Source organism: Typha latifolia, chromosome 7 (genome assembly GCF_019914945.1).
Source record: "Typha latifolia isolate L0001 chromosome 7, TyphaL0001v2, whole genome shotgun sequence".
NCBI classification, from domain to species: Eukaryota; Viridiplantae; Streptophyta; class Magnoliopsida; order Poales; family Typhaceae; genus Typha; species Typha latifolia.
This window is the reverse complement of record NC_133092.1, coordinates 13,800,495-13,823,257: the sequence shown is the minus strand read 5'-3', so window position 1 is coordinate 13,823,257 and position 22,763 is coordinate 13,800,495. Positions and strand designations below refer to the sequence as shown.

General features: G+C 38.5%; 5 protein-coding genes and 1 long non-coding RNA gene across 8 annotated transcripts; 1 reads left to right on the top strand and 5 right to left on the bottom strand.

Annotated features, from left to right (window-relative positions):
- Positions 1 to 18: 18 nt before the first annotated feature.
- LOC140792480 (uncharacterized) lies at positions 19 to 6,000 on the bottom strand. 3 transcript variants are annotated; one of them, XM_073143512.1, is made up of 12 exons: positions 5,726 to 6,000; positions 4,018 to 5,437; positions 3,203 to 3,313; positions 3,088 to 3,120; positions 2,174 to 2,354; positions 1,896 to 2,077; positions 1,070 to 1,206; positions 855 to 950; positions 692 to 761; positions 499 to 573; positions 339 to 384; positions 19 to 206 (listed from the first exon to the last, which is right to left on the bottom strand). In XM_073143512.1, exons 2-12 carry the CDS (start codon positions 5,392 to 5,394, stop codon positions 160 to 162), a joined length of 2,355 nt encoding a protein of 784 aa, XP_072999613.1. In that variant the 5' UTR covers positions 5,395 to 5,437; positions 5,726 to 6,000; the 3' UTR covers positions 19 to 159. The 3 variants fall into 3 exon arrangements, with proteins under 3 accessions (XP_072999613.1, XP_072999614.1, XP_072999615.1); XM_073143513.1 differs by lacking the exon at positions 3,088 to 3,120; XM_073143514.1 differs by lacking the exons at positions 19 to 206; positions 339 to 384; positions 499 to 573; positions 692 to 761 and having other exon boundaries at positions 872 to 950; positions 1,070 to 1,130.
- Positions 6,001 to 7,035: 1,035 nt separating this feature from the next.
- LOC140792479 (uncharacterized) lies at positions 7,036 to 7,856 on the top strand. The gene is made up of 2 exons (XR_012109761.1): positions 7,036 to 7,308; positions 7,419 to 7,856. It is a non-coding gene; the product is annotated as an uncharacterized lncRNA (long non-coding RNA).
- A 471-nt stretch (positions 7,857 to 8,327) lies between these two features.
- Positions 8,328 to 10,179, bottom strand: LOC140792477 (eugenol synthase 1-like). The gene is made up of 5 exons (XM_073143510.1): positions 9,818 to 10,179; positions 9,614 to 9,748; positions 9,232 to 9,469; positions 8,930 to 9,133; positions 8,328 to 8,848 (listed from the first exon to the last, which is right to left on the bottom strand). The coding sequence occupies exons 1-5, from the start codon at positions 10,001 to 10,003 to the stop codon at positions 8,682 to 8,684; spliced, it is 930 nt and encodes a 309-aa protein (XP_072999611.1). The 5' UTR covers positions 10,004 to 10,179; the 3' UTR covers positions 8,328 to 8,681.
- Positions 10,180 to 10,827: 648 nt separating this feature from the next.
- Positions 10,828 to 12,817, bottom strand: LOC140792478 (eugenol synthase 1-like). The gene is made up of 5 exons (XM_073143511.1): positions 12,455 to 12,817; positions 12,252 to 12,386; positions 11,669 to 11,906; positions 11,375 to 11,578; positions 10,828 to 11,301 (listed from the first exon to the last, which is right to left on the bottom strand). Exons 1-5 carry the CDS (start codon positions 12,638 to 12,640, stop codon positions 11,135 to 11,137), a joined length of 930 nt encoding a protein of 309 aa, XP_072999612.1. The 5' UTR covers positions 12,641 to 12,817; the 3' UTR covers positions 10,828 to 11,134.
- Positions 12,818 to 14,064: 1,247 nt separating this feature from the next.
- On the bottom strand, positions 14,065 to 17,301 carry LOC140792327 (eugenol synthase 1-like). Its single transcript, XM_073143251.1, has 5 exons — positions 16,835 to 17,301; positions 16,626 to 16,760; positions 14,831 to 15,068; positions 14,538 to 14,741; positions 14,065 to 14,439 (listed from the first exon to the last, which is right to left on the bottom strand). Exons 1-5 carry the CDS (start codon positions 17,018 to 17,020, stop codon positions 14,273 to 14,275), a joined length of 930 nt encoding a protein of 309 aa, XP_072999352.1. The 5' UTR covers positions 17,021 to 17,301; the 3' UTR covers positions 14,065 to 14,272.
- Positions 17,302 to 19,096: 1,795 nt separating this feature from the next.
- On the bottom strand, positions 19,097 to 22,492 carry LOC140793102 (phenylcoumaran benzylic ether reductase Betv6-like). Its single transcript, XM_073144474.1, has 6 exons — positions 22,253 to 22,492; positions 22,041 to 22,175; positions 20,227 to 20,464; positions 19,889 to 20,092; positions 19,633 to 19,807; positions 19,097 to 19,361 (listed from the first exon to the last, which is right to left on the bottom strand). The coding sequence occupies exons 1-5, from the start codon at positions 22,436 to 22,438 to the stop codon at positions 19,641 to 19,643; spliced, it is 930 nt and encodes a 309-aa protein (XP_073000575.1). The 5' UTR covers positions 22,439 to 22,492; the 3' UTR covers positions 19,097 to 19,361; positions 19,633 to 19,640.
- Between the last annotated feature and the right edge of the window lie 271 nt (positions 22,493 to 22,763).

Here is a 22,763-nt window from a genome sequence, read left to right as displayed (position 1 = left end):
TCATATCGGAGAAGGTACTTACTGAAACAGGGCAAGGCAAGGCCAAACTTTATTTCAGATGCTCGAGCTTTCTTTATGGCAGTAGATCTCTTGTTCATCATAATTGTGTTACATAAAAATGGAACGGCAAGACACTTATGGTGAAATTCTTTTGAGCTGCTAGGTTCTGCTCTTCCTATGTAGACTCATGAACTTCGCAACAAATTCTGTGGCAAGTCACAAGATATTTTAGCAAACAGTAATCATGCAGTATTCCTGCTCCTTTGTTGTGATGAAGAGAGCAACCAAATTCGATATACGTAGCCAAAGAAGAGAAGCACCACGAGTAAGTCATTTACCTTCTAATTTCAGCAAGGCACTTGGTCCAGTGGGTAATCTCTTATCCTGAAATCGTAGTTTCAAGCTATAAGACTTCTCATATAAAAGAAATTTCTACGAAGAAATTGTGAGATTATGGCCGTGCATAATACAACAACAGGATGGAATGGATAAACTCACATAATAAGCATGCCAGTAATAAAGCTCCCTCTTTATACCAGCTTCGATTCCCTTAAGAAATTGTTCCACGAGCTTCTGCATGCATTCGGGTGAGGGGGCAGTGGGATCATTAACAAATTACTTTTGCGCCAATACAAAATACGTCTGGAAATTAATGTTGAAAGATTCAAGTAGAACAATTCCATGGAATTACCTGGAGAATCAACTTCGGATGAACTGACTCCACGAGCAGTTTTTGCAACTTCCCACGCGTCAAAAACAACCTAAATTGGAGTTATTGTCTCAATATCGTGGGCAATTTGAGGGCTCTAAAAAGCTTACTACACACACGGAGAAATAATGTTTTGGTATTTAACCTTTTAGGAGATGGATCAGCTAGAATATCTGCTGCAAGTTCCATTAAAACTTCCTCCCAGCCAAATGGTATTGGTTGTCCATCAACAAAAGGGTAGCTGTACAAGTGAAATCAAAAGCCAAAGAAACCTAAGCTCTGTCAATGCTGTAAAAATCAAGGGAAAAAACACCTGAATGACTTTTTCTCCTATTCTATTTATGTGCAAGTATACAGTACTTGTTAGCCTTGCATGCTTCAAGGGCCATAATTGCTTCCCTCAAGTTCTGCTTGGATTCAGCTGCAATAGAACCAGCAAAACTCAGAGGAAGCTCTAAATTCTCCTTCTTTGCTATCTGAATCAGAACATCCATAATCTGACACATGTGACGAGCAATTTCAGTCTACAAGATTTAACAGCATCAAATAATGTCACAACAGAAAGAAGATCCTATCTTCATTCTCATAATTGAAGCTGTCTACTAACAATTTGAGGTTGTCTAACTCACATCTCAAAGTTGATAATTCTCTTAGAAGAACATAAGTATCAAACAGTACTTCCAATAACGAGTAGTGTTCTGATGATACGAAAATCATACACATCCAGTTAATGATTAATCAATCCTTACAAAGGCATGCTTAGCAAGTTTCAATAAGTAGAAATTTGATTCTCCTGAAAAGAGTCATAATAGTTAAGTTATTTCAAGGAGCTTGATATAAATTAGCTTGATAAATTTATGTCAGTAAATTCAATTCTCTGATTACCACAGTGTCAATCTCATCGTGGTTCACAACGATACAGTGAATTCACCATGAGAAAAGAAAGCCATAAAGGAACTTTACATGCACCGAGTGAAATTTAATGATCAACGCATGTACTTGAAGTGACTAGAAGTTTTTCTCTATTACTTCCCATGCTCACCAAGAAAATTTGAAAAAGGAGACCAACAGAAATGAAGGATGATGAGAAAAAAAAGGACCTAAAGAAGTTGATGCTTCCTATTGTGAAGTTCAAATGTTAAATGCTATATAACTCAATCAAAGAAATATGAAGAACAAAACTTACCTCATTAGTACCAGGAGCATCAATGCTGACAAGTTTGCAACGACTCTTTATTGAATCAAGGATATCAGTGCCATCTTCACAGCAAAGTAAAATCTTGCAAGCGTCAGTGTAGCATTCGATTATCCATTTTATCAAGTGTTGAACATTCTCCATAGCTTTGTCAACACCGAAGAGAACAATTACTGCAAGAATAAAACAAATCACCTTCACATAACGAAAATCGGATATCTGGACAAAAGTTGGATATCTGGTGAAAGAACAGAGTGAAAATAGTAGACCTTTGAAGTCCATTCTGAAACTTGGATCACTAATTTCAGGAGCTTCTGCATGATTGCCAGCTATTTCCCTGGCTAGAGCTATTAAAGTATATCTAGCATTCTTTAGTTGAGATTTCAAATTAACTTCCACGTGATGAGGACTTGAAGTTATTGGAGCAACAATTTGTACATGCTTGGCTTCCTGTTAAAATTAGGGTACAACTGTTCAAATTGAATCTTGCACATTCACAAACCTCTTACATTATGTACCTTGAACAAGTGCAGAAAACCAGAAAAGGGAAAAAATGTATATTGTTTAGCTACATTGTTATGTAGCTAAAGTATGTGTAGTAACTGTATAAACTTGCTCATTATGTTCAGCTACGTTGTTATGACAATGATAACTGTATAAACGCATCACATTTCTTTCAGCAACTGTTTAGTTACTACTAGAAAGGCAGAAAAAAAGAAACAGCTATACCTGTAAAGTATGTGAAAGTACAAATACTTGCTTACATTGTTATGACAAATGAGTATAAATATATAGCATCTCTTTCATCAACTGTTTTAACTTTTAACTGGTCCAGGAAGGACAATGTGCAGTTTAGGTTAACAATTGCCAACAATCCTCGATTCATGAGAACAAGTAATTGTATGCCATATTAGCATATTAATACCTTTGTAAAAGTTAAAATGGTTTCAAACCACCACTTGAAGGCTGTCAACAGTATAGGGTTTCAAAAGGCAAGAAGGGGTAATACACTAATACTGATTCATGGTATTCAAGTCAGGAACCTTTTTATTGATGCCCCTCTTTTCTGTCAATGATTAAATTTCCATGTGAAATATTGCCCCAAAATCAAAAACGTTCTTCTGCAAGAAATGTAGAGATTGGATATTGAGCATAAATAAAAGATTTTTAGGAGCATGCTAACCTGAATATGAAAATGTCTTAAATCATGAGAGATCTACAAAATAGGCAAAGAATTATATTAGCTTATTATTAAAATGAAACACGGATAAAATTTCATCACAGATGATAGTTCATACTTTAAGAGAGGAGTCACCAAATATCTCCTGTACTAAAGCCTTGCACAATGATTTCTTTCCTGATCCTTGAGGTCCCTTAAACAGGATATGAGGAAAGTTGTTACATGATACCTAACAAAACGAAATGTATAGATCTGTTAGATGGAGCACATCTGTTAGTTGGAGCAAAAATATTTGTTTCTGGGCTAAAACTAAAATCAGGACCACAGTAATAAATTCATAAGTTCAATCAGTTTACACCAAATCCATAAAAGTAATTGAAGTTAAGCCAGTCGAATTGGCCTTTGGGCTTGATCAATTGTATTAGTTGTAATTGTATCAACATCGTAGAAATCATGAATTATGTTGGTTAGACTCACTATCTTATATGGTATATCTTTTACCTATTTGATGCAAGATGACAACATATTAACTAGATAACAAATCAAAATGCACTGCATGAGGAATGATGAGCAAGCATAAAGCAAGGTATATGAATGGGCTAATGCCAACAAAAAAAATCAATACTTCCAATTTAAGTGTGATCAATTTAACCTCCAATGAATTAAACATATTAAATTATGAATAGCCCACAGGCTTCATACTTGAAGAGTTGAAGGAATAGACAAAATTAGACACTAAAGTTCAGCAAATGAGCACAAATTAAGTAAAGTTTAAGTCATCTTCAAACATGGAATCATTATAAGCTCTATTACAGCAAGCCTACAGCTACTGAAATTATGTGACATTATTGTTTGCAAACACATTGCAAACAATTTTATCAAGAAGAAAAACATTAAATAAGGAATCACAAACAGAGAAGTGATAGAGTTTACCAATTGTTTGAGTTGCTGCACTTGCATTCTGTGACAAATGAAGCCATTCAATGTCCAAGGACGATGCTTATCAGCCCAGAAAAGCCTCATTTCTTCCACCACAAGTGCCCTCTCGATAAAAGAAATTTCATCTATTGTCCTACATTCTGGTGACTTTGATTTTCTGCAGGATCCTCCCTTGACGCATGAAAGCCATGCATCTATTTGACCTTTCTGTCTATTGAGGGTGAAGCTTCTGAAATTCCCACCGAGTTTTCCACTGCTAGCACTAAATTTACTACCATCATCACTAACCCTGCCACTACTCAGCCGATTAGTAACAGAACCTGAGCTAGTGTTTGTCCGGCCACTACTCATCCGACTAACAGCAGAAGTGGAACTTGTGTTTGTTTGTGAAAGAACTGTGCTTATTGAAATGGTCTTAGTAGTTCTAACTGGACTATAAATTCCTCTATTTCCATGATGGGAGACTATATTTGTTTCAGACACTGCTTTCCGTGGTGGATCACAGGTTTTATCACCATTGAGGTAAACAGAGCTTTTCTGAGGAACTCCACAATCACGAGAAAAGAAGATATCACCTGGAGAAATAGAGTCTGTGCTCATAGCTGCATAGGCATTGTGTGAGGGAGATTTAGGTAGTTTCTTACTCCCAACCATATCCTGAATCTTATTTGGTGAAGGATCTCTTGCAGCCTCAGTGTCTTGTACATTATGAGTCATCTGTCTCACAATCGGTGAAGGACCTTGACTGATCCCATGAAAATCTGAGATTGGCTGCTCCTTTTCTCTTGATCTTAGTTTAGGAGTAGAGATTGACCTATTACGACTGTAATTTGACCTCTCACTCCCCCTTGGAACATGTTGAAATTGGGAAAGAACACCATTTTCAACATATTCACGGAATCTTGGAGGCGTTCTATGGCTCTTCTTGCGCAAAGAGTTGGTGACCTCGTTGTTCCCATAATTTGAATCCTCTCTATTGACCTTATATGGAGAGATATGTCTGCAGTGCTCTGGGACCTCCAGAGGATTGGCATTTTTTTCTAAATTTTCACATGCTAGAGAAGAATTCCCATCATTACCAATTCTTGCACGGCTATAAGGAGATCTGCTATGTCTTCTAGCTCCTGGAACTTTCAGTGAGCCATTGTCCTCCCTTAGAATGGGCCTCGTACTATATTTTAAAGGACTAATAGTCCTTGAAGGAACCAAAGGTGTTATAGGCCCGTCTGAAGTCAATAGCCCTTCATGCCAGGGGCTTTCCTGCCATTCTGACTCCGTATCGGAGGGTTCATAGCCACTTCTGGTGCGCCTCAGGGAATAATTTTGTTGACAGGGATTATTGTATCTTGAGGCATTCGTAATTTCAGGCATCTTGGATAAAATTGAGAGCCACTATAGTTGCAAAAGGCAGGATCTGCACAAATTCTCAAATAATATTTAACAATAACAGTAAGTGGCTTTGTGGTAGAGATGCAGCATATGAATGACCAAGCAAGAAGATGTCTTCTAATTGTAGTCATCTACTTCGATCTCTCCTAAATACAAGTTTCATCCATTCTTAGTTCCAACTCCAAAATACTAACCAAAAACAGAGAACAAATTACAAGATCCAACATCGAGGGTTCTCAAAAAAAAACGCATCAATTACCAAACAGACAACAACATACATGTCCAACATCAAGGATTTCTCGAAGGATCATACCTGAAGAACCCCAGATCGGCTCGATCCCCAGGATTTCCGCAGCAAGAACTCGAGCCCGGGGAAGGAATCAGAAGAACTCCACGAATCGCTCCACATCCGATTCCGCAAACGAGGAGGAGGGAGCGTTGGGGTATAAAAAGCGATCGACGAGATCGAGAGATCCGCATCGAAGACGAAGAGTGCAAAGAGACGCATTCTGCAATCCCTATGCCTTGGATTCTTCGAGAAGGTTTCGCTCCTTTGTCTCTTTTGCTCTCTCTCTCTCTCTCTCCCCCCTCCTCCTTCGACCTCAGCTTCTCCGTAGCCGCCAACTCTGTGATGCCCTTTAAATAGCTTTCGTCTACCAAGCTGGCGTTCGTTTGTTCGAATTCAAAAATCTAACCGCGCTTTTACCAAAGATCGGTGATGTTGACGCGTGCGCTGTTAGCAGTTGGATTTCATTACATATTCCCTTGGTATAAACTTTGGCCTCCTCGGAGAGAGATGGCAATCGATTAAGGTTAGTTGGTTTGGTTGCGTCATGATAATATAAATAATATGATCACAATTTATTTATTAAATAGGACAGAATTTTTAAATACAATTAGAAATAGATTATCTAGTGGCATAGTTATTCAAATTTATATACATTTTAGTTAAATTGTAAATAAGTTAGTTAAGTCATAAATAGTTTATTGTGTCATGAACAAATTGATGAGTCTAATCTTAAATGAGTTGAGATAATAAATATAAATATGGTTTGTTTAATAATTAAATTAAAAAATTTAACATTTTTATAACACCTACCTCCTTGTTTTATTTATGAATTAACACTTTCTTATTTATAAATAACACCTAAATATTATTATTTTTTTCTCAAAATGTGTAGTATGGTCAATATAACTTTAAGTTGTATATGTATCATAAAATTATCACATATTTTTATTAAAATATGCAAAAACTCTTTATTCAAGTTTTAAGGCTTACACACTAATTAAACAAGGTTTTGTCTTATTATTCCTTAATCACCGCAATTTTAGTACACTGTGACAATTATTTACTCTTCTATGAAAAGCTTAAGGTGATGTATAACAAACAAACAATTATTTACCAGAATATAGCATTACAAATTCCATATTATATTAATATGGAGTTTCAAAGTAGGATCTAGAAGAGTTATTTAATTATGGATGTCATTGGGTTTAACACGTTGTCTATGTCCTTCAACCCAGAAGATGACGAAGGAAACGTGGGTGGGTCCCTTTCTTCTATCATTTACGCGTTGATAATTTTGCAAATCCATAAGAAAACTTAGTACTAATATTGTTCCCACTCCTCCTAAAACTAGAGATAAAATTGTAGGTAAATATATTTTAAACTTCTAAGTATTACTCTCTCTCTCTCCTCCTCTGCTCCATTGCAAGCAAGATCTCCTCGTTCTCTTCTTCCTTATACTCTCTTCAAAGTCTCCTCCCGTAGTAAGAAGAGAAGGATGCCTCCCAGAGCCTATGTTCTAATCTTTTTCTTCTGGCTTCTGCTCACCATCATCACCCCTACTCTAATCTTTTGGTCTGCGTCAGAAAAAACTAATATGGGTTCTCAAGGTAAGATCTGTTTCTCTTTTCATCTCATCCGGCTTCTTTCAGTTGGTAAATGTTCTTTGTTCTTATATATATATATACTTTTTTTTTCTTCTCTTTATATGATTTGATAGGAGAGACCACCATGAAAATAAACTCTAGGAGAGTGATTGTATCCATGGAGAATGCTCAGGCTCAGTTGAAGAACAGACCAATAACAATCTCAATGGTGCAGTCGCCGTCGCCGTCGCCGTCGCCATCACCGGCAAGGGCTCTGTCGCAGAGAGCAATGAGAGAGAATGGCACGGAGAGGTAGCAGGGGACTCGTGTTCTTCTTAAACATTTTTTTTTCCTTTTTTTTTCCAGGGAAGAGATTGGAATATACACTGTGATCAATTGATATCGAGTTTACAACCTTTTCTTCTTGCAGTAATTACAGTAGAATTTTTATGTAAAGTTCCATTAGGATTGATTCTTAACTGCAACCATTCAATTAAATATTTCTCTCTTTTGGGATTAATGTATATATCATTGCCTTCATCCTCTTTAAATTTGGGGGCTTGACATCTAAATACAGCTTGTCGTTGCTTCTCATGTGGCAATTTTGGTACAATAAGTATGACAGATGTTTGCAGCTGCAGAAGTAGTAGGACCCTCAATAGAACAGAAAAAAAAAAGGAAACATGGACTGGGCAGTGGGCACTAGTTGTACGAGTGAGACATCTTTGTTCTTGGTGGTTTAGCTTCATTAAAGTAAATCCTGGATATTTTTTGAGAAAGAAGAGGTGTGACAATTATGCCAACTTTCAACTCACAATGTTACAAATTGCATAAGCCAGTTTATTTACTTTTTTTTATAAAAAAATAGCAAATATTTGGGCATTCAATGAATCTACTATCTAGCTGCTAAACATTCACTGTTTTTCCCAGATTAAGATGATGTTTAACCTAAACTTCAACTATATTAGTATGACATGATGTAGCAATCCTCCAATAAAATTTCTTGCATTTGGGTTAATTCATTTAAAAGTAAGAGACAGAGCTAGTTCAAACATATACTAGATAATATGTTTTCCTCACATATTTCACAAATCTATGATGTAGATCCCTGACCAAATGGATGTGTCTGAGTTAATGTCCACCTTAAGAAGTGATGTAGGTTACTCCAATAATTTTTTTTTTCTTTAGCAAGTGAACAAGTATAGTTTCCATTATAACTCAAACCCAAAGTACACAGCACAAGGCCAAATATATAAAGTGGACGAACTGCAACAAAAAAAAAAAACCAAAACATCAAACACAATCCAATGATTGCAAATAGTAAAACCAAGCCATCAAAATTTAAAACATAACGAGCTCATCAGGACTGCACTATCGTGGCTCGGTTTCTCGGATTCTTAGAGTAAGCGGTTGAGGTATTCGTCAACTGTAGTGTAGTTGACGTCAGGGTAGAGCTCGCTAGCCTCCACGCCAAAGGACGGATCGATCTCAAAGTTGGTCTGGTCTCCCTTGACGAAGATAGAGTGGTTCATTGCAAGAAATACATTAACCGGCATTGGAGATTCTGGAGCACAGTAAGCAGTGAGATCAGTAGGTATAACGAAGAAGAAACTAAAAACGCTTCCAATTTGACAACAATTAATACCTTGAATCTGCTTCAGAACCACATCTTCAGGAACATACTCCCTCTCAAAAGTCCTACCAGTTTTCTTCTCCCAGAGTGAGACGAGCTCATTGTGGGATAAGATATTGGCAGGTGGTCTCAGATATAGAATCTTGTTCAAGGTTCTGGGGTCATCTACTGCCTTAATGGTGTATGTATCGATGTCATCTTCACCGATAAATATCGCTGAACGAATGAAATGGAACAGGATAAGATAGTTACTGGATTGATTCATTAATACGAGCTATGAAGGAAGGGTTCTAGGAGGTCATAATTGTTGTTACCTTTGGCATTTCCATCACCTAAGATGACAATTTTGTTGGTCTGAGGACCATTAGCTCCGGATTGTACGATAGTTGGGAGAAAATACCCTGCGAAGCAGTTGGAGGAGACGTAGGTGTAAGGTATCCCCTCCGCCTCGATAGCACGCCGGATCTGCGCCTTGACGGCGAATGTACTCTTCGCTGGCTCCACAGCGTGCCCGCGATCCACATCGTTCCCAAACTCAGACGGTAAGAACCTCTACAATCTTCCGATAATTGCAAGTCTTCAGGGCAATGAAACAGATGCTAGGAAAGCACTATCCACCTACTAGGCGGTGCCCGGATCCCATCATCCAAAATAATAAAAAAGAATTTAAAAAGAGGGCGAGAGTAAAACCCTAACCTTGACGTTGCCGGCTTCCTTGATGGCGGCTATAATCTTCGTCTGATCCGCCAATTGTAGGACACCGACGGTGGAGATCACCACATCAACGGTCTTGATCGCTTTCACCAAGCTCTGGTGATCGTAGAGGTCACCCTAAAGATGAGCATAAGGGGTTAGGATTTTGAGGCGGAGAGAGAGAGAGAGAGGTGACGGTAACCTTACCTTGACGAGGGTGACGCCGGAGTCCCTGAAGCTTTGGAGGATCTGGGCCTTAGAAAGTTCCGAGGGAGCAGTATCTCGCACCAGGGCGAAGGTGGGGTGACCGGACCGCGCGCTCGCCGCCACGATGTGCTTCCCGATGTATCCTGTCGCTCCGATGATCAAGATCTTGAGCTTCTCCGGCGCCATCAGGACGATCTCGGCCGTTGGATTTGGCAAGCACAGCGTAACAAGGTTAACGACGCGGGAGGTGGAGCGGTTGATTGGAACACCAGAGTCGAGTAGGCTCGAAATTTATAGACACGATCGAGTGGATTCCCATCACCACGTGGCAAGCTGACCTCTTCTATTGTAGCTTGTCCTTTGTTGAGTAACGTTCCAAAGGTGAGTGGAAGAAGGACACGAGGGATACGAGTGTGAAGCTTCCAGTGATGAGTGTTGGAACGACACGCGGGATGGCTGTGGTCGTCAGTGATTCAATCACAGTAGATATTAAATATAAGAAGTTTCTTTTCATAACATAGCTAGCTTAGTTTAAAATTACGTCTATCTTATACAGATTCCGGGCTAGTGGACTAATTCGTAAGCGAGTGGGTGGTAAATTAATCTAAAACCCCGAGAAGAAAGAATCCAGCCCCATCAATCTAAAAGGCTTAGTCTAAACTCAAATATGGTGGTGGCCCTTGCACGAATGCAATCGTTGTAAATAAAAAATGGTGGTCCTGATCAACCTTGGGGAAGAGATGCCTAAAGTTCTTCAGGACTTGATTATTTTTCATATATCGGTGGCTGCTGCGGCACGGATAATATAAGTAGCAGTTGCCATGTAATAATTGAGATACCAATTCAGAATACATTAACTGGAACTAGACCATCCAATTATTTCATGACCGGACCATCCAATTATTTCAACGCTCGATCGCAAAGTCGGCATATATGGTCTCCCTTGATGTTAGAGAGAGCAGCAAATAGGCATTCTTACGTTCAAAGACATTGGAAATTCTGGAGAGGAATGAATAGAATCTTCTTTTTATTAAGTGATGTAGGTTAATCCAAATACATTAACAGAGAGAGAACTTTCAGCAAAGACTCAAGTTATCAAATACAACTAATACAACTTCCATAATAACTCAAACCCCAAGGTTCACAGCACAAGGCCACAGACAGAATATTGACGAACTGCAACAAACAACTAAAACATAGAACGCAATCCACAGATTCCAGGTAGTAAAACCAAGCCATCACATAACAACATAACGAGCTCATCGGGCTGTTTTATTGACATTCCTGACTGCACTATCATTGCTCGGTTACGGACTCCTAAAGTAAACGGTTAAGGTATTCGTCAGCTGTAGTGTATTTGACGTCAGGGTAGAGCTCGCTAGCCTCGACGCCAAAGGACGGTTCGATCTCAAAGTTGGTCTGGTCTCCCTTGACATGGATAGAGTGGTTGATCGCGAGCAGTATATTAATTGGCACTGGAGATTCTGGAACACAGTAAGCGGTGAGATGAATTAGTAGATATATACATCAGGCTTCCAATTTGACAACAATTAATACCTTGAATCTGCTTCAGAACCACCTCTTCAGGAACATATTCCCTCTCAAAAGTCTTGCCAGTTTTCTTCTCCCAGAGTGAGACGAGCTCATTGTGGGATAAGATATTGGCAGGTGGTCTCAGATATAAAATCTTGTTCAAGGTTCTCGGATCATCCACTGCCTTAATGGTGTATGCGCCAATGTCATCTTCATCCACAAATATCGCTGAACGTATGAAATGGAACAGGATAAGTTAATTGATGCATTTATACGAGTTGTGAAGGAAGCTTCCTGGAGGTCCATAGTTGTTGTTACCTTTGGCATTTCCATCACCTAAGATGACAACTTTGTCGGTCGGAGGACCGGAAGCTCCGGGCTGTCCTAAAGTTGGGAGGAAATACCCTGCAAAGAAGTTAGAGGAGACATAGGTGTAGGGTATCCCCTCTGCCTCGATGGCACGCCGGATCTGCACCTTGACGGCAAATGTACTCTTTGCTGGCTCCACAGCGTGCACGCGATCCACATCGTTTCCGAACTCAGACGGTAAGAACCTCTGCAAGCCCACCCACAATTGCAAGTCTTCAGACAATGAAATCAATGCTAGGAGAGCAGTATCCACACATTATCGCACGATTAAGTCGTTATATATTGTATAATTAATTCGTTAAAAAGCTATAATAGGAGAACATAATATATTGAAATAAATTCCTATATCAAATAGTGGAATTCATTTGAAATGAAAATAGTCAATTACCAATTGAAATCCATTTGAATTTGGTTCGAAACACCGGACAATAAAATATCCACCTACTAGAAGGTGCCCGGATCCCATCACCCATAATAGTAACAAAATAATTATATGAAAAGAAAACGGAAGACAGAGAGAGTAAAACCTAACCGTGACGTTACCGGCTTCCTTTATGGCGGCTATAATCTTCGTCTGATCCGCCAATTGAAGGGCACCGACGGTGGAGATCACCACATCGACGGTCTTGATCACCTTCACCAAGCTCTCGTGATCGTAGAGGTCTCCCTAAAGATGAGCGCTAGGGTTAGGGTTAGGGTATTGGGTGAGAGAGAGAGAAGAGGAGTTAAACTTACCTTGACGAGGGTGACGCCGGAGTCCTTGAAGCTTTGGAGGAGCTGGGCCTTAGAAGGGTTGGAGGGAGCGGTATCTCTCACCAGGGCGAAGGTGGGGTGACCGGACCGCGCGCTGGCCGCCACGATGTGCTTTCCGATGTACCCTGTCCCTCCGATGATCAAGATCTTGCTATTCTTCGACGCCATCAGGACGATCTCGGCCGTTGAATGCCGCAGGTGTAACGGTCGATGGGAGCGGTAGAGTCCGGGGGGCTCGAAATTTATGGCGCGATCGAGTGGATCCAATCACCATATCGTAATCTTACCTCTTCTCTTTTAATTTCTACGTGGTAACGCGGGTGAGTGAATGAACGGAAGAAGGACACGCTGGATGGGTCCTCACGGTGATTTAATCACCGCAGCGGGAAAAGACGACACGCGTGCACAGTGGAGGAGATCTTTCCGTCGGTTGACTAATTAGTTATAAGAGGTTTTTTGGGTTTTTTTTTTTACGTAATTGCACCAAAAAAAAACTTTAAAATATCATAATTGTATTATTGTGCTCTTTTCAAAAATATTATTTAATTAACCAAATCTAATTAATTACTCTTAGAATCAAAATTGATTAAAAAAAGATTAGTCTACCCTTATAAAATTGTTTAATATTATTTGTGACCCAAATCATAGAGATTTGGTGCAATCGAGATGGTTGGTAATCACTCAAGGCCTCACAATTAAACTATATTTACCTATTATGATTGAAGTAAAACGTGTAACCTTTCGTACAGGTGTCTCAACTATTACCGAAAAGAATGAAGATGAATCTGGACGTGATTACGAAAAGGAGTAAAGATGAATCTGGACGTGATATTGGAACGCGCAATGTCCAGGAAACCGTCCAGATTCGTGCACTGTTGGCTACCAATTCCAAAAAAGATTCTCTATGCGTCAAGCTGTAAGAATTTTTTACTACTAGAATAAAATTAACATAAAGTGTGTTTGAAGAATTCTAGGGAGAATGTAGGGATCAAATAATAAATAATTTATAATAGGATGTAAAAATTAATAAAAACAAAAGGCATAGCGGAAACCAATGAGAGGTGCCACATAGATACTTTTAGTCGTTGAAGCGAGAGTATAAAACATCAACTATATTATTATGATATGATGCATAAGGTATACCCCTAACAATTCTCCAAACAGGATTGCTTGCATTTGAATTTACTTTATTAACTACAACTAGACTTTTTTCTAGGCAAAGTCAGTAGACAAAACTACATTAAACAACCAAGATTGCAGAATTTAATTTGAGGGTGGATTAGTCCATTCGGTACAAGATTTCGTTTGAATAACAAAATTGACAAGATAACGAGCAGAGTTACTCGATCGAGTAGAAGACCTTAAGGGATAAGAACATTGAAATCCACCTTTTGCATTCTTCCACCACAACAAGAATGTTACAATCAACTGGGAGGTTGGGGTCATTTACCATTAAGATGAATGATACACTTCCCAGTTGCACCATGCTGAAATATCTCCTACAGACCATAGAGGATGCGTCTGAGTTAATGCCTAGCTACCTTGTAGGTTACTTGAATACTTCTTTTTCTATTTATTAACAGAGAGATAGCTTTATGCAAAGACTCAGATTATCAAGTAAAAGAAGCGTAGCTCGTATTACAGCACAATGCGGACAAACTGCAACAAATAACTAAAACATAGAACGCAATCCACAGATTGCAGGTAATAAAACCAAGCCATCAGATAACAACATAACGAGCTCATCGGGCTGTTTTATTGGCATTCCAGACTGCACTACTGTCGCTCGGTTTCGGAGTCCTAAAGTAAGCGGTTAAGGTATTCGTCAACTGTAGTGTATTTGACGTCAGGGTAGAGCTCGCTAGCCTCGACGCCAAAGGACGGTTCGATCTCAAAGTTGGTCTGGTCTCCCTTGACATAGATAGAGTGGTTCATTGAAAGAAATATATTAATTGGCATTGGAGATTCTGGAGCACAGTAAGCAGTGAGATTAGTACGTATATACGTCGAGAGTACGTATAACCAGAAGAAACTAAAACGCTTCCAAATTGTCAAAAAATAATACCTTGAATCTGCTTCAGAACCACCTCTTCAGGAACATATTCCCTCTCAAAATTCTTGCCAGTTTTCTTCTCCCAGAGTGAGACGAGCTCATTGTGGGATAAGATATTGGCAGGTGGTCTCAGATATAGAATCTTGTTCAAGGTTCTGGGGTCATCGACTGCCTTAATGGTGTATGCGCCAATGTCATCTTCGTCGACAAATATTACTGAAAGAATGAAATGGAACGGGATAAGTTAATTGATGCATTTATACGAGTTGTGAAGGAAGCTTCCTGGAGGTCATAATTGTTGTTACCTTTGGCATTTCCATCACCTAAGATGACAACTTTGTCGGTCGGAGGACCGGAAGCTCCGGGCTGTCCTAAAGTTGTGAGAAAATACCCTGCAAAGCAGTTGGAGGAGACATAGGTGTAAGGTATCCCCTCTGCCTCAATAGCACGCCGGATCTGCACCTTGATGGCAAATGTACTCTTTGCTGGCTCCACAGCGTGCCCGCGATCCACATCGTTTCCAAACTCAGACGGTAAGAACCTCTGCAAGCTCTCCACAATTGCAAGTCTTCAGGCAATGAAACCAATGCTAGGAAAGCGCTATCAACACATTATAGCAAAGTTTAAGTTTTATGCGATGAAGAATCAAAACCTAGTTGGATGATCACCTAAATGATCGATCAAGAGAGTAAATGTAACTGTATCTAGAAGGCATCACTCTGTAAGCTGACTGCATGACAGTAATTCAACACCTCATTTAGATCCACCAAACAACTATGAGCAGAAGCAGCACAATTGCATAAAAGTTAAAAATGAATATCTTATAGTTGGATTTTAGTAACAAGTTTACATTTCCATCAAAGTTGAGAAACAAAGAGAAGACCTTTCTGCAATACTCTAACAATCTAAGCATAATAATCTTCCTCATAATTCCTAATATTCCCAATCACATTCATTATTTGGTGATCAACCGGCTAGGCTCGAATCCAGCCGAAATGAACCAGGATAAATCTGGCCTGAGCCTGATTTAGTCGTATCCTGAAATGATAATAATCAATATTATAGTAATGGGCAATATGGGTTAGGTCTTTGCCTGTCCAACCAGCCAGAAAGTTCGACTCATCAAGCCCACCCATCAGTTTTATATGCTTACTTAGTCCCATATAGAAAGTTGATGTATTGAAGACCACTGGATTGATATTTCCACATGATATATGACCAAAAATTTTGGTAGTACAGTAACATTACTAAAATATTTTTAATACTTTATGCTTGTGCCATTAAGCCCGACATCTCATATGAGTTGAAATATTCTTGCGCAGTCTAAAACGCTCAAAAAACTCGACTTTAACTCCTGCGCCATGTGTCCTGCCCGATGATCCCCTATGTTTCTTTCCTTTGTTCTTCGTGAGTTGGGTGATAGACCCCAAGATAATATACCTTGTGATTGTGAATGCGACCCAAATAGATAGCGCATCTGCATCACTAGTGGGTGAACGACTCACTTATTCGTATACCTTACTTATAGCATCAACTAGTGAGTGAACAACTCTCTTTTTCGTACATCTTACCTAATTATTATTTAATTGTACGGAATATAGTTGGATAATCACCTATTTGTTTTTCAATTGTGCGTTCTTTTCTCTTAACTCCACTTTCTAAGTTAGAATATAAAAGATAAAAACCATCCACCCTCAATTGTAATTTAAAAGATCCTAGTGTAACGCTATTAATGACATTTCTAAGAGAGGGAGATGGTTGAAAGGCATATCTAATTATCCATCCAAAATTTTATGTGATGCATGTAATTTCAAAAGAGAAAATGTTGAGGAAATTAAAACAAAAGTACACATTCTTTAATAAAAAAAATAGAGATTTTTTTTATAAAAATACTAGTCCAAAACAGACACGAGATGAATTGAGCAAATAAAATAGGAAAGACTTGAAGAATATTTTAATCCCCAACCTTCTTAACATCCTCGAAAGCAAACAATGGACAATAAAATATCTACCTACTAGGCGGTGACCGGATCCCATCACTCAAAATGGAAATAAAAAAAGAAAAGAACAACAGAGAAAGGAGAGTAAATAAAACTTGACCTTAACGTTACCGGCTTCCTTGATGGCGGCTATAATCTTCGTCTGATCCGCCAATTGCATGAATCCGACGGTGGAGATCACCACATCGACGGTCTTGATCGCCTTCACCAAGCTCTCGTGATCGGAGAGGTCCCCCTAAGATAAGCATGAGGGTTAGGGATATCGTTTCGTGGCGGGGAGGAGAGAGAGAGAGGTGACGGTAACCTTACCTTGACGAGGGTGACGCCGGAGTCCTTGAAGCTTTGAAGGAGCTGGGCCTTAGAAGGGTCCGAGGGGGCGGTATCTCTCACCAGGGCTAAGGTGGGATGGCCGGACCGCGCGCTCGCCGCCACGATGTGCTTCCCGATGTATCCTGTCCCTCCGATGATCAGGATCTTGCTCTTCTCCGACGCCATCAGGACGATCTCGGCCGTTGGACGCCGCGTAACAACGACCAGGCGGGAAGTGGAGCGAACGAAGGATGGGAAAACCAGAGACGGGTGGGCTCGAAATTTATAGGCACGATCGAGAGGATCCAATCACAACTTCGTTAGCTTACCTCTTCTTTTTTTAATTACTACGCCGGTGAGGCGATTGAACCTTCCGGAGATTGTCCGATAGAGAGTGATGACTAATGAGTGGAAAAAAGACACGCGCACAAGTCTTAAAGAGTAGATAATTTCCTCATGGCCATGTCATGGATTTATTTCAACCTCAAAATAATATTATAAAAAAAATATTTAGTAGTTGGTGGTTTAGCTCGACTCGGTTGATGGCTCGACAGTGCGGTTAGTATGGAGGAATAGCTTGACAGCGCAATGGTTTGGAGCAGGTCTCTACGACGTTTGATTCAGAGCAATTGTTTGGCAACGCATATGGCTTGAAGCCTATATTAAGCGCTAAAAATTCAGGTGGAGCTTAAGTGTCTCTGCATCTAAGAAGGGTTCTCTCTTTGTCTAGCTTAGAATGATAAAAAAAAATCTAAGGAAATATTTGTTATTGGTAGACTAATTCATTTGGTAAAAAGAGTTTTTTTCGCGTGCTCTTTTAAAATTTTCTAAATTCTAATTAATATTTTCTTAATTGAGAGACGAAAATTAAAAAAATATATAAAATATACGTGAAAAATGATAATAATTTAAGAGAATAAACATAAGTATCTCAAAATTTAAAGGTAAAATAATGCCGTCAGCACTGTTCCATTAGCTATCTTAGTTAAAGATTATATATAAATTTTTTTTCTTTTAAACAAATTGGGTCTAGACAACTACTAGGATCTAAAAACTGACACATAATTTAATAAAATAAATTTACTTAAAAAGTATTTGTGATCCAAATTATAGAAATTCCATGCACTCATGCCCTCTCAATTAAGCCATTGGATGAAAGGATATATATGTATATAACTGTTGAGTGAAGTAAAACTTAAACACATTTCAACACAACGGAGAATTAGGTGACCGGTCAACTACTTGAAACCTTTTTGTTTGGGTCCCATGTAAAAGTAAATCTAGTATTCTACTCCAATCCCAGGGTAGCTTATGGGCACTAGTGGCCTTGGAGGTTGGATGCACGTGGCGTGATTATGGAATCAGGGTAGTTCGGCGAGCTGTCCACTTTCATGGACCTTGCTTGGCTTCCAAACTAAAGAGTGATTGACCAAACTACCCCTATTTTAAATTTTATTTACCAAAATGGATTGACTCTCAAACTTATTATTAAAAGTGTGTTTTTTTTAACTGGTAGCAATAACCTAAAACATCGAACTCATAAGTGTTTTACATTTTTATTCAACCGCTGACTAGTTTAGTAAAAACGTTTTATATTTTTACTGCTACATTTTTTCTGTAGCAATACTAAAATAAGTATTTTTATGTTATGTTAAAATGTTTAGCATTTTATTCGTAAGAATTCATTTTAAGTTAGTATTTTAGTTATTTAAGTTAAGACTTTATTTTATGTTAAAAATACTTATCTTAGTAGTATTTTACCTTTAAGATAAAACGCTTATGAGTTTAATATTTTTTTATAGGGCTGCTTCATATAATAAATTAATTTAAGGGACAATCTAAATAAAGATTCAAACAGGGCTAGTTTGGTCAAAAACCCTCCAAACTAAGGTGGGTGGGACCGACTTCCATCCAATGAAATAGGTATTACCCGAAGGAAGGCCTTTGAGAGGCTGCCACGTAGATTGGTTACAAATCAAAAAGACAAAAATCTTATTACTGTATAACAACAAGTAAACAACTATTTATTTCAATACTAGTATTCTAATACTTACACCTCTCTTATCTCCTCTTCCATCTAATATTTTTATATTTATTAATTATTATTTTACTTTAAGAAGAAGATACTTTAATTGATTATCATTTCAATTATTCTCTCTTTCCTCTTTCTCCTCTCTCTCTCATCCACTCATTTATCCATTTTAATTATTTGCCAAATAATCATTTAAATTTGATATCACGTATTCACGTCAGTTATACTAATTTTCAAAAAAAATAATAAATATAAAAATAGTTTATATTAGTATAAACCCTCTTAATACTACAAGACAAACGAACGCAGTGTTCTTGATTTGAGACGCGAAAACAGACTTCCTATCAAATAAAGAAAAAGGAGTTAGATTTGCGCATTGGGCCTACACCTTGAATCCAGACTGAGCCAGTTCTCTATTTAACTCATTGACAAGCCTCTCTGAGTCTCAAATGAATAAACTTTGCCTCCCATGTAACTCTCAGTCCTAAGACATATCTGAAAGAAAAGAAAAGAGAGGATCCATCAGGGTATCAATGTTGAATTATGAATTTGCTCAATAGATGAAACAGGTATTAAGTACCGCGAACTCAAATTTGAAACAAATGAAATATCAAAATTATAGTAACTGCGATTTGATCACGCCTGCTGACCACACTGATTTATGTGGTAGTAATAATTGAAATACCAGCTCAGAATACATTGACTGGACTTAAGCCATCCAATTATTTCATGATCGAAACATTGACTACGGCAAGGAAATTCATACCATAATCTTTACAGTAATCGGTTCAGGTATTCCTCGACAGAAGTATATCTGACATCTGGATATAGCTTTGTAGCCTCAATGCCAAATGACGGCTCAATCTCAAAGTTTGTATGGTCTCCCTTGATATAGACAGAGTGGCAGATAGACATTCTTACGTTCACAGGCATTGGAGAGTCTGGAAAGGAATGAATAGAATCTTTGAATTTACAGGAACAAAAATCAAGCATTTCCAGTGTAGAGTTAAGAAGTTTCTAACCTTGTATCTGCTTCAGAACGTCTGGCTCAGGAATATAGACCCTCTCAAAGCTCTTGCCAGTTTTCTTCTCCCAGAGAGAGATGAGTTCATTTTGAGATAAGATGTTGTCGGCTGGCCTCAGATATAAAATCTTGTTCAAGGTTCTTGGGTCATCCACTGCTCTAATGGTGAATGTGCTGATATCTTCTTCATGCAAAAAAATTGCTACAAAGAACACAGTGTAACAATGTTTACATATGAGTTATGGTGTTCTTAGATCTTTAAAAGTGAAGCTTCAATTTTTTCTCATAAACAACTTGTTCTGTTATATGGACGAAATTTCGAGAGATTGATATTACCTTTGGTATTTCCATCACCAAAGATGACCACTTTTTCTGTTGGAAGAACTATAGCTCCTGGCTGTCCTAATCTTGGGAGGAAAATTCCAGCAAAAAAATTAGATGAGACATAGGTGTATGGGATCCCTTCTGCCTCAATAGCTCGTCGAATCTGGACCTTGATGGAATACACCGTCTTTGCTGGCTCTACAGCACGTGAGCGATCCACATCATTCCCAAACTCGGATGGGAGAAACCTCTGGAAAGAGCAAGCCTTTGGCATCAAAATAACTAAGAGGAAGAAATTACCAGCCTTACTATGGCTATTTACAATTTTACATTACTAGAGATATCCAAAAGGAATATTAGAGAAGGTCTTCATAGTTCAAACTGGTTGTAAAGATGACACTTTATACTCTCAAGGCACAGATTAGAAGTTAATGACTCTTCAGACTCATTTTTATTTTTTCTAAAAATTGATGGATGAACACATAAAGCTATAGATGTGCCTTGATGATATCCTTGCTTCGGCACATATAAAGATAGACAATACAAAACTAATGACCTAGATTAAGCAATAAAGAAATCAACCAATGATTAATGTTCTTATGATGTTGGGACTATAAAGGAGAAAAACTAAAGCATCAAATGGTGGAAGTGCTAAAGGAGTATCACTTTACAGAAAAATGTGGTTTATCACTATCTTAAGATAAACAGGCTTTTCTAATTCTAGTTTTTCAGGGCAATGGCAAAAGGATTTATAGTCAACAAACGTTGGGTTTAATTTTCCCTCTTGCCCTCTCTAGTTTATTTTTAATCTTTTATTTCTCCTAATCCTTTTACTATGCTTCTATTTTCTTCTTGTTTACTTTCAAAGTCATAATGCATCATTTGAAAGTTCCCAGATTTAGTGACTCTCCTTTTCCAGGAAACATACTGTATGTGACCTATGCACTAATGAAGCCCCCAAAACTCCTTCATGCATTAGCATGCTATGCTTTATTGGCTGTGGATCAAAATGTTATAAATGCCAAACCTCCTTCTCTATTTTCTGCTCTGCTTAATCCTTTTCCTATTGCTCCAATTTTTCCTTCAGTCCATGCTTCAACAAACAATATAAGAGTTAGAGTTGAATTATCATTCATCCCAAAGAAAAAAAAAACAAAATTTGATATCAAAGCATTCCATTACATGCACATCAAATGTCATCAAATAGAAACCCAAAGACATTTACAGATAGCAACCTGAAACTGAAAAATGTCATGTCACGAGCTATAGGGACCAAGTCTAGAGATTGAAAAATCTGACTCCAGAAAGGTTGCTCTTCTACTGATCCCTAGATGACAATTCACCATTTCTAGCAAACTTCTATTTATCGAGCATACACCACTAAGTGAATCTACTACTTTGACATCACTTGCAAGATTCTTTCAAGTTGTAACCTTTGTTTAGATACCTTCCTGATGCTCTTCACCAGGAAATTGATTGAGTGATTCATAGATGAGTATCAAAGCTGCTGTTGGTCAGCAAATCATGAGGCCTATTATGGGGTGAGATATGAAGTTAAAATATTGAATTATTTAAAGGAAGCAAGCCATGACATCAACTATAACACCAATTTATAGGCAATCCTTTTCTTTGCGTATGTAGAGGATAACTTTTGTATACAATTTTAATACTACCTTGGAATCAAAGTTGGTCTGATTTTGCACCTCATGTAATCGCCTTCATTATAGTAAAGCAATAACCTTCTACTTGCAGAATTAAATTATATTCACTTTCTAAAAATTAAAGAAAAGAAGAAGAAGAAGGAAAAACGGGATCTAAACCTTCACCTTCACGTTGCCGGCTTCTTTGATAGCAGCGACGATCTTGATTTGATCTGCCAATTGGGCGTAACCCACCGCCGAGATCACTACATCGACGACCTTGATCGACCGCACCAAGCTCTCGTGATCATATACATCGCCCTAATTAAGGGGATGAAAAGAGCAAACTATGAAGAATTGAGACCATTTGGGGGGAAGAACTGGGGGGTAGTAATTACTTTGAGGAGAGTGACGCCGGAATCCGTGAAGCTTTGGAGGAGCTGGGCCTTGGAGGGGTCGGAGGGGGCGGTATCTCTCACCAGGGCGAAGGTGCGGTGACCGGCCCGCGCGCTCGCCGCCACGAGGAATTTGCCGATGTACCCGGTCCCGCCGATGATCAGGATCTTGCTCTTCTCTGATGCCATCACGACCGTCGGATAGTGGAGGCACAGCCTTAAAGAACATGGCCCCGCGGGAAAGGAGCTAAATAACCTTCTATTGAAAATTTCTTTTCGGAAACACATTTTGGATATTTTATTAAAAACACCCTATCATTTGTCTTTATTATCATTCGCATCCTATTGTACTGATATTTAGTATTTACCACACAATTTGCAAATACAATTCTCAATGGCAAGGTCGTAGTTTAGCATACTTATGACTAAAACGATACCGTTAATTTTTTCATCTAAAATAATGGAACGCGTCTAAAAAATTTTTAAAATTAAACGGAGCGCTGAATTATCCTCG

What these genes read in the sequence shown, in the direction of transcription:
- LOC140793102 (XM_073144474.1), bottom strand. Translation starts at nt 22,438, where the DNA reads ATGGCATCAGAGAAGAGCAAGATCCTGATCATCGGCGGGACCGGGTAC. An exon ending in CCGGCGTCACTCTCCTCAAA is followed by an intron (nt 22,176 to 22,252) that starts GTAATTACTACC and finishes CCCCTTAATTAG; the next exon opens with GGCGATGTATATGATCACGA. An exon ending in CGTTCTGAAGCAGATACAAG is followed by an intron (nt 19,808 to 19,888) that starts GTTAGAAACTTC and finishes ATTCCTTTCCAG; the next exon opens with ACTCTCCAATGCCTGTGAAC.
- LOC140792478 (XM_073143511.1), bottom strand. Translation starts at nt 12,640, where the DNA reads ATGGCGTCGAAGAATAGCAAGATCTTGATCATCGGAGGGACAGGGTAC. An exon ending in AGGAAGCCGGTAACGTCACG is followed by an intron (nt 11,907 to 12,251) that starts GTTAGGTTTTAC and finishes GTGGGCTTGCAG; the next exon opens with AGGTTCTTACCGTCTGAGTT. An exon ending in GGTTCTGAAGCAGATTCAAG is followed by an intron (nt 11,302 to 11,374) that starts GTATTAATTGTT and finishes ACTGTGTTCCAG; the next exon opens with AATCTCCAGTGCCAATTAAT.
- LOC140792477 (XM_073143510.1), bottom strand. Translation starts at nt 10,003, where the DNA reads ATGGCGCCGGAGAAGCTCAAGATCTTGATCATCGGAGCGACAGGATAC. An exon ending in CCGGCGTCACCCTCGTCAAG is followed by an intron (nt 9,749 to 9,817) that starts GTAAGGTTACCG and finishes GCTCATCTTTAG; the next exon opens with GGTGACCTCTACGATCACCA. An exon ending in GGTTCTGAAGCAGATTCAAG is followed by an intron (nt 8,849 to 8,929) that starts GTATTAATTGTT and finishes ACTGTGCTCCAG; the next exon opens with AATCTCCAATGCCGGTTAAT.
- LOC140792327 (XM_073143251.1), bottom strand. Translation starts at nt 17,020, where the DNA reads ATGGCGTCGGAGAAGAGCAAGATCCTGATCATCGGAGGGACAGGATAC. An exon ending in CCGGCGTCACCCTCGTCAAG is followed by an intron (nt 16,761 to 16,834) that starts GTAAGGTTACCG and finishes TGCTTATCTTAG; the next exon opens with GGGGACCTCTCCGATCACGA. An exon ending in AGGAAGCCGGTAACGTTAAG is followed by an intron (nt 15,069 to 16,625) that starts GTCAAGTTTTAT and finishes GAGAGCTTGCAG; the next exon opens with AGGTTCTTACCGTCTGAGTT.
- LOC140792480 (XM_073143512.1), bottom strand. Translation starts at nt 5,394, where the DNA reads ATGCCTGAAATTACGAATGCCTCAAGATACAATAATCCCTGTCAACAA. An exon ending in GCTGATCCATCTCCTAAAAG is followed by an intron (nt 762 to 854) that starts GTTAAATACCAA and finishes ACTCCAATTTAG; the next exon opens with GTTGTTTTTGACGCGTGGGA. An exon ending in TGCCTTGCTGAAATTAGAAG is followed by an intron (nt 207 to 338) that starts GTAAATGACTTA and finishes GACTTGCCACAG; the next exon opens with AATTTGTTGCGAAGTTCATG.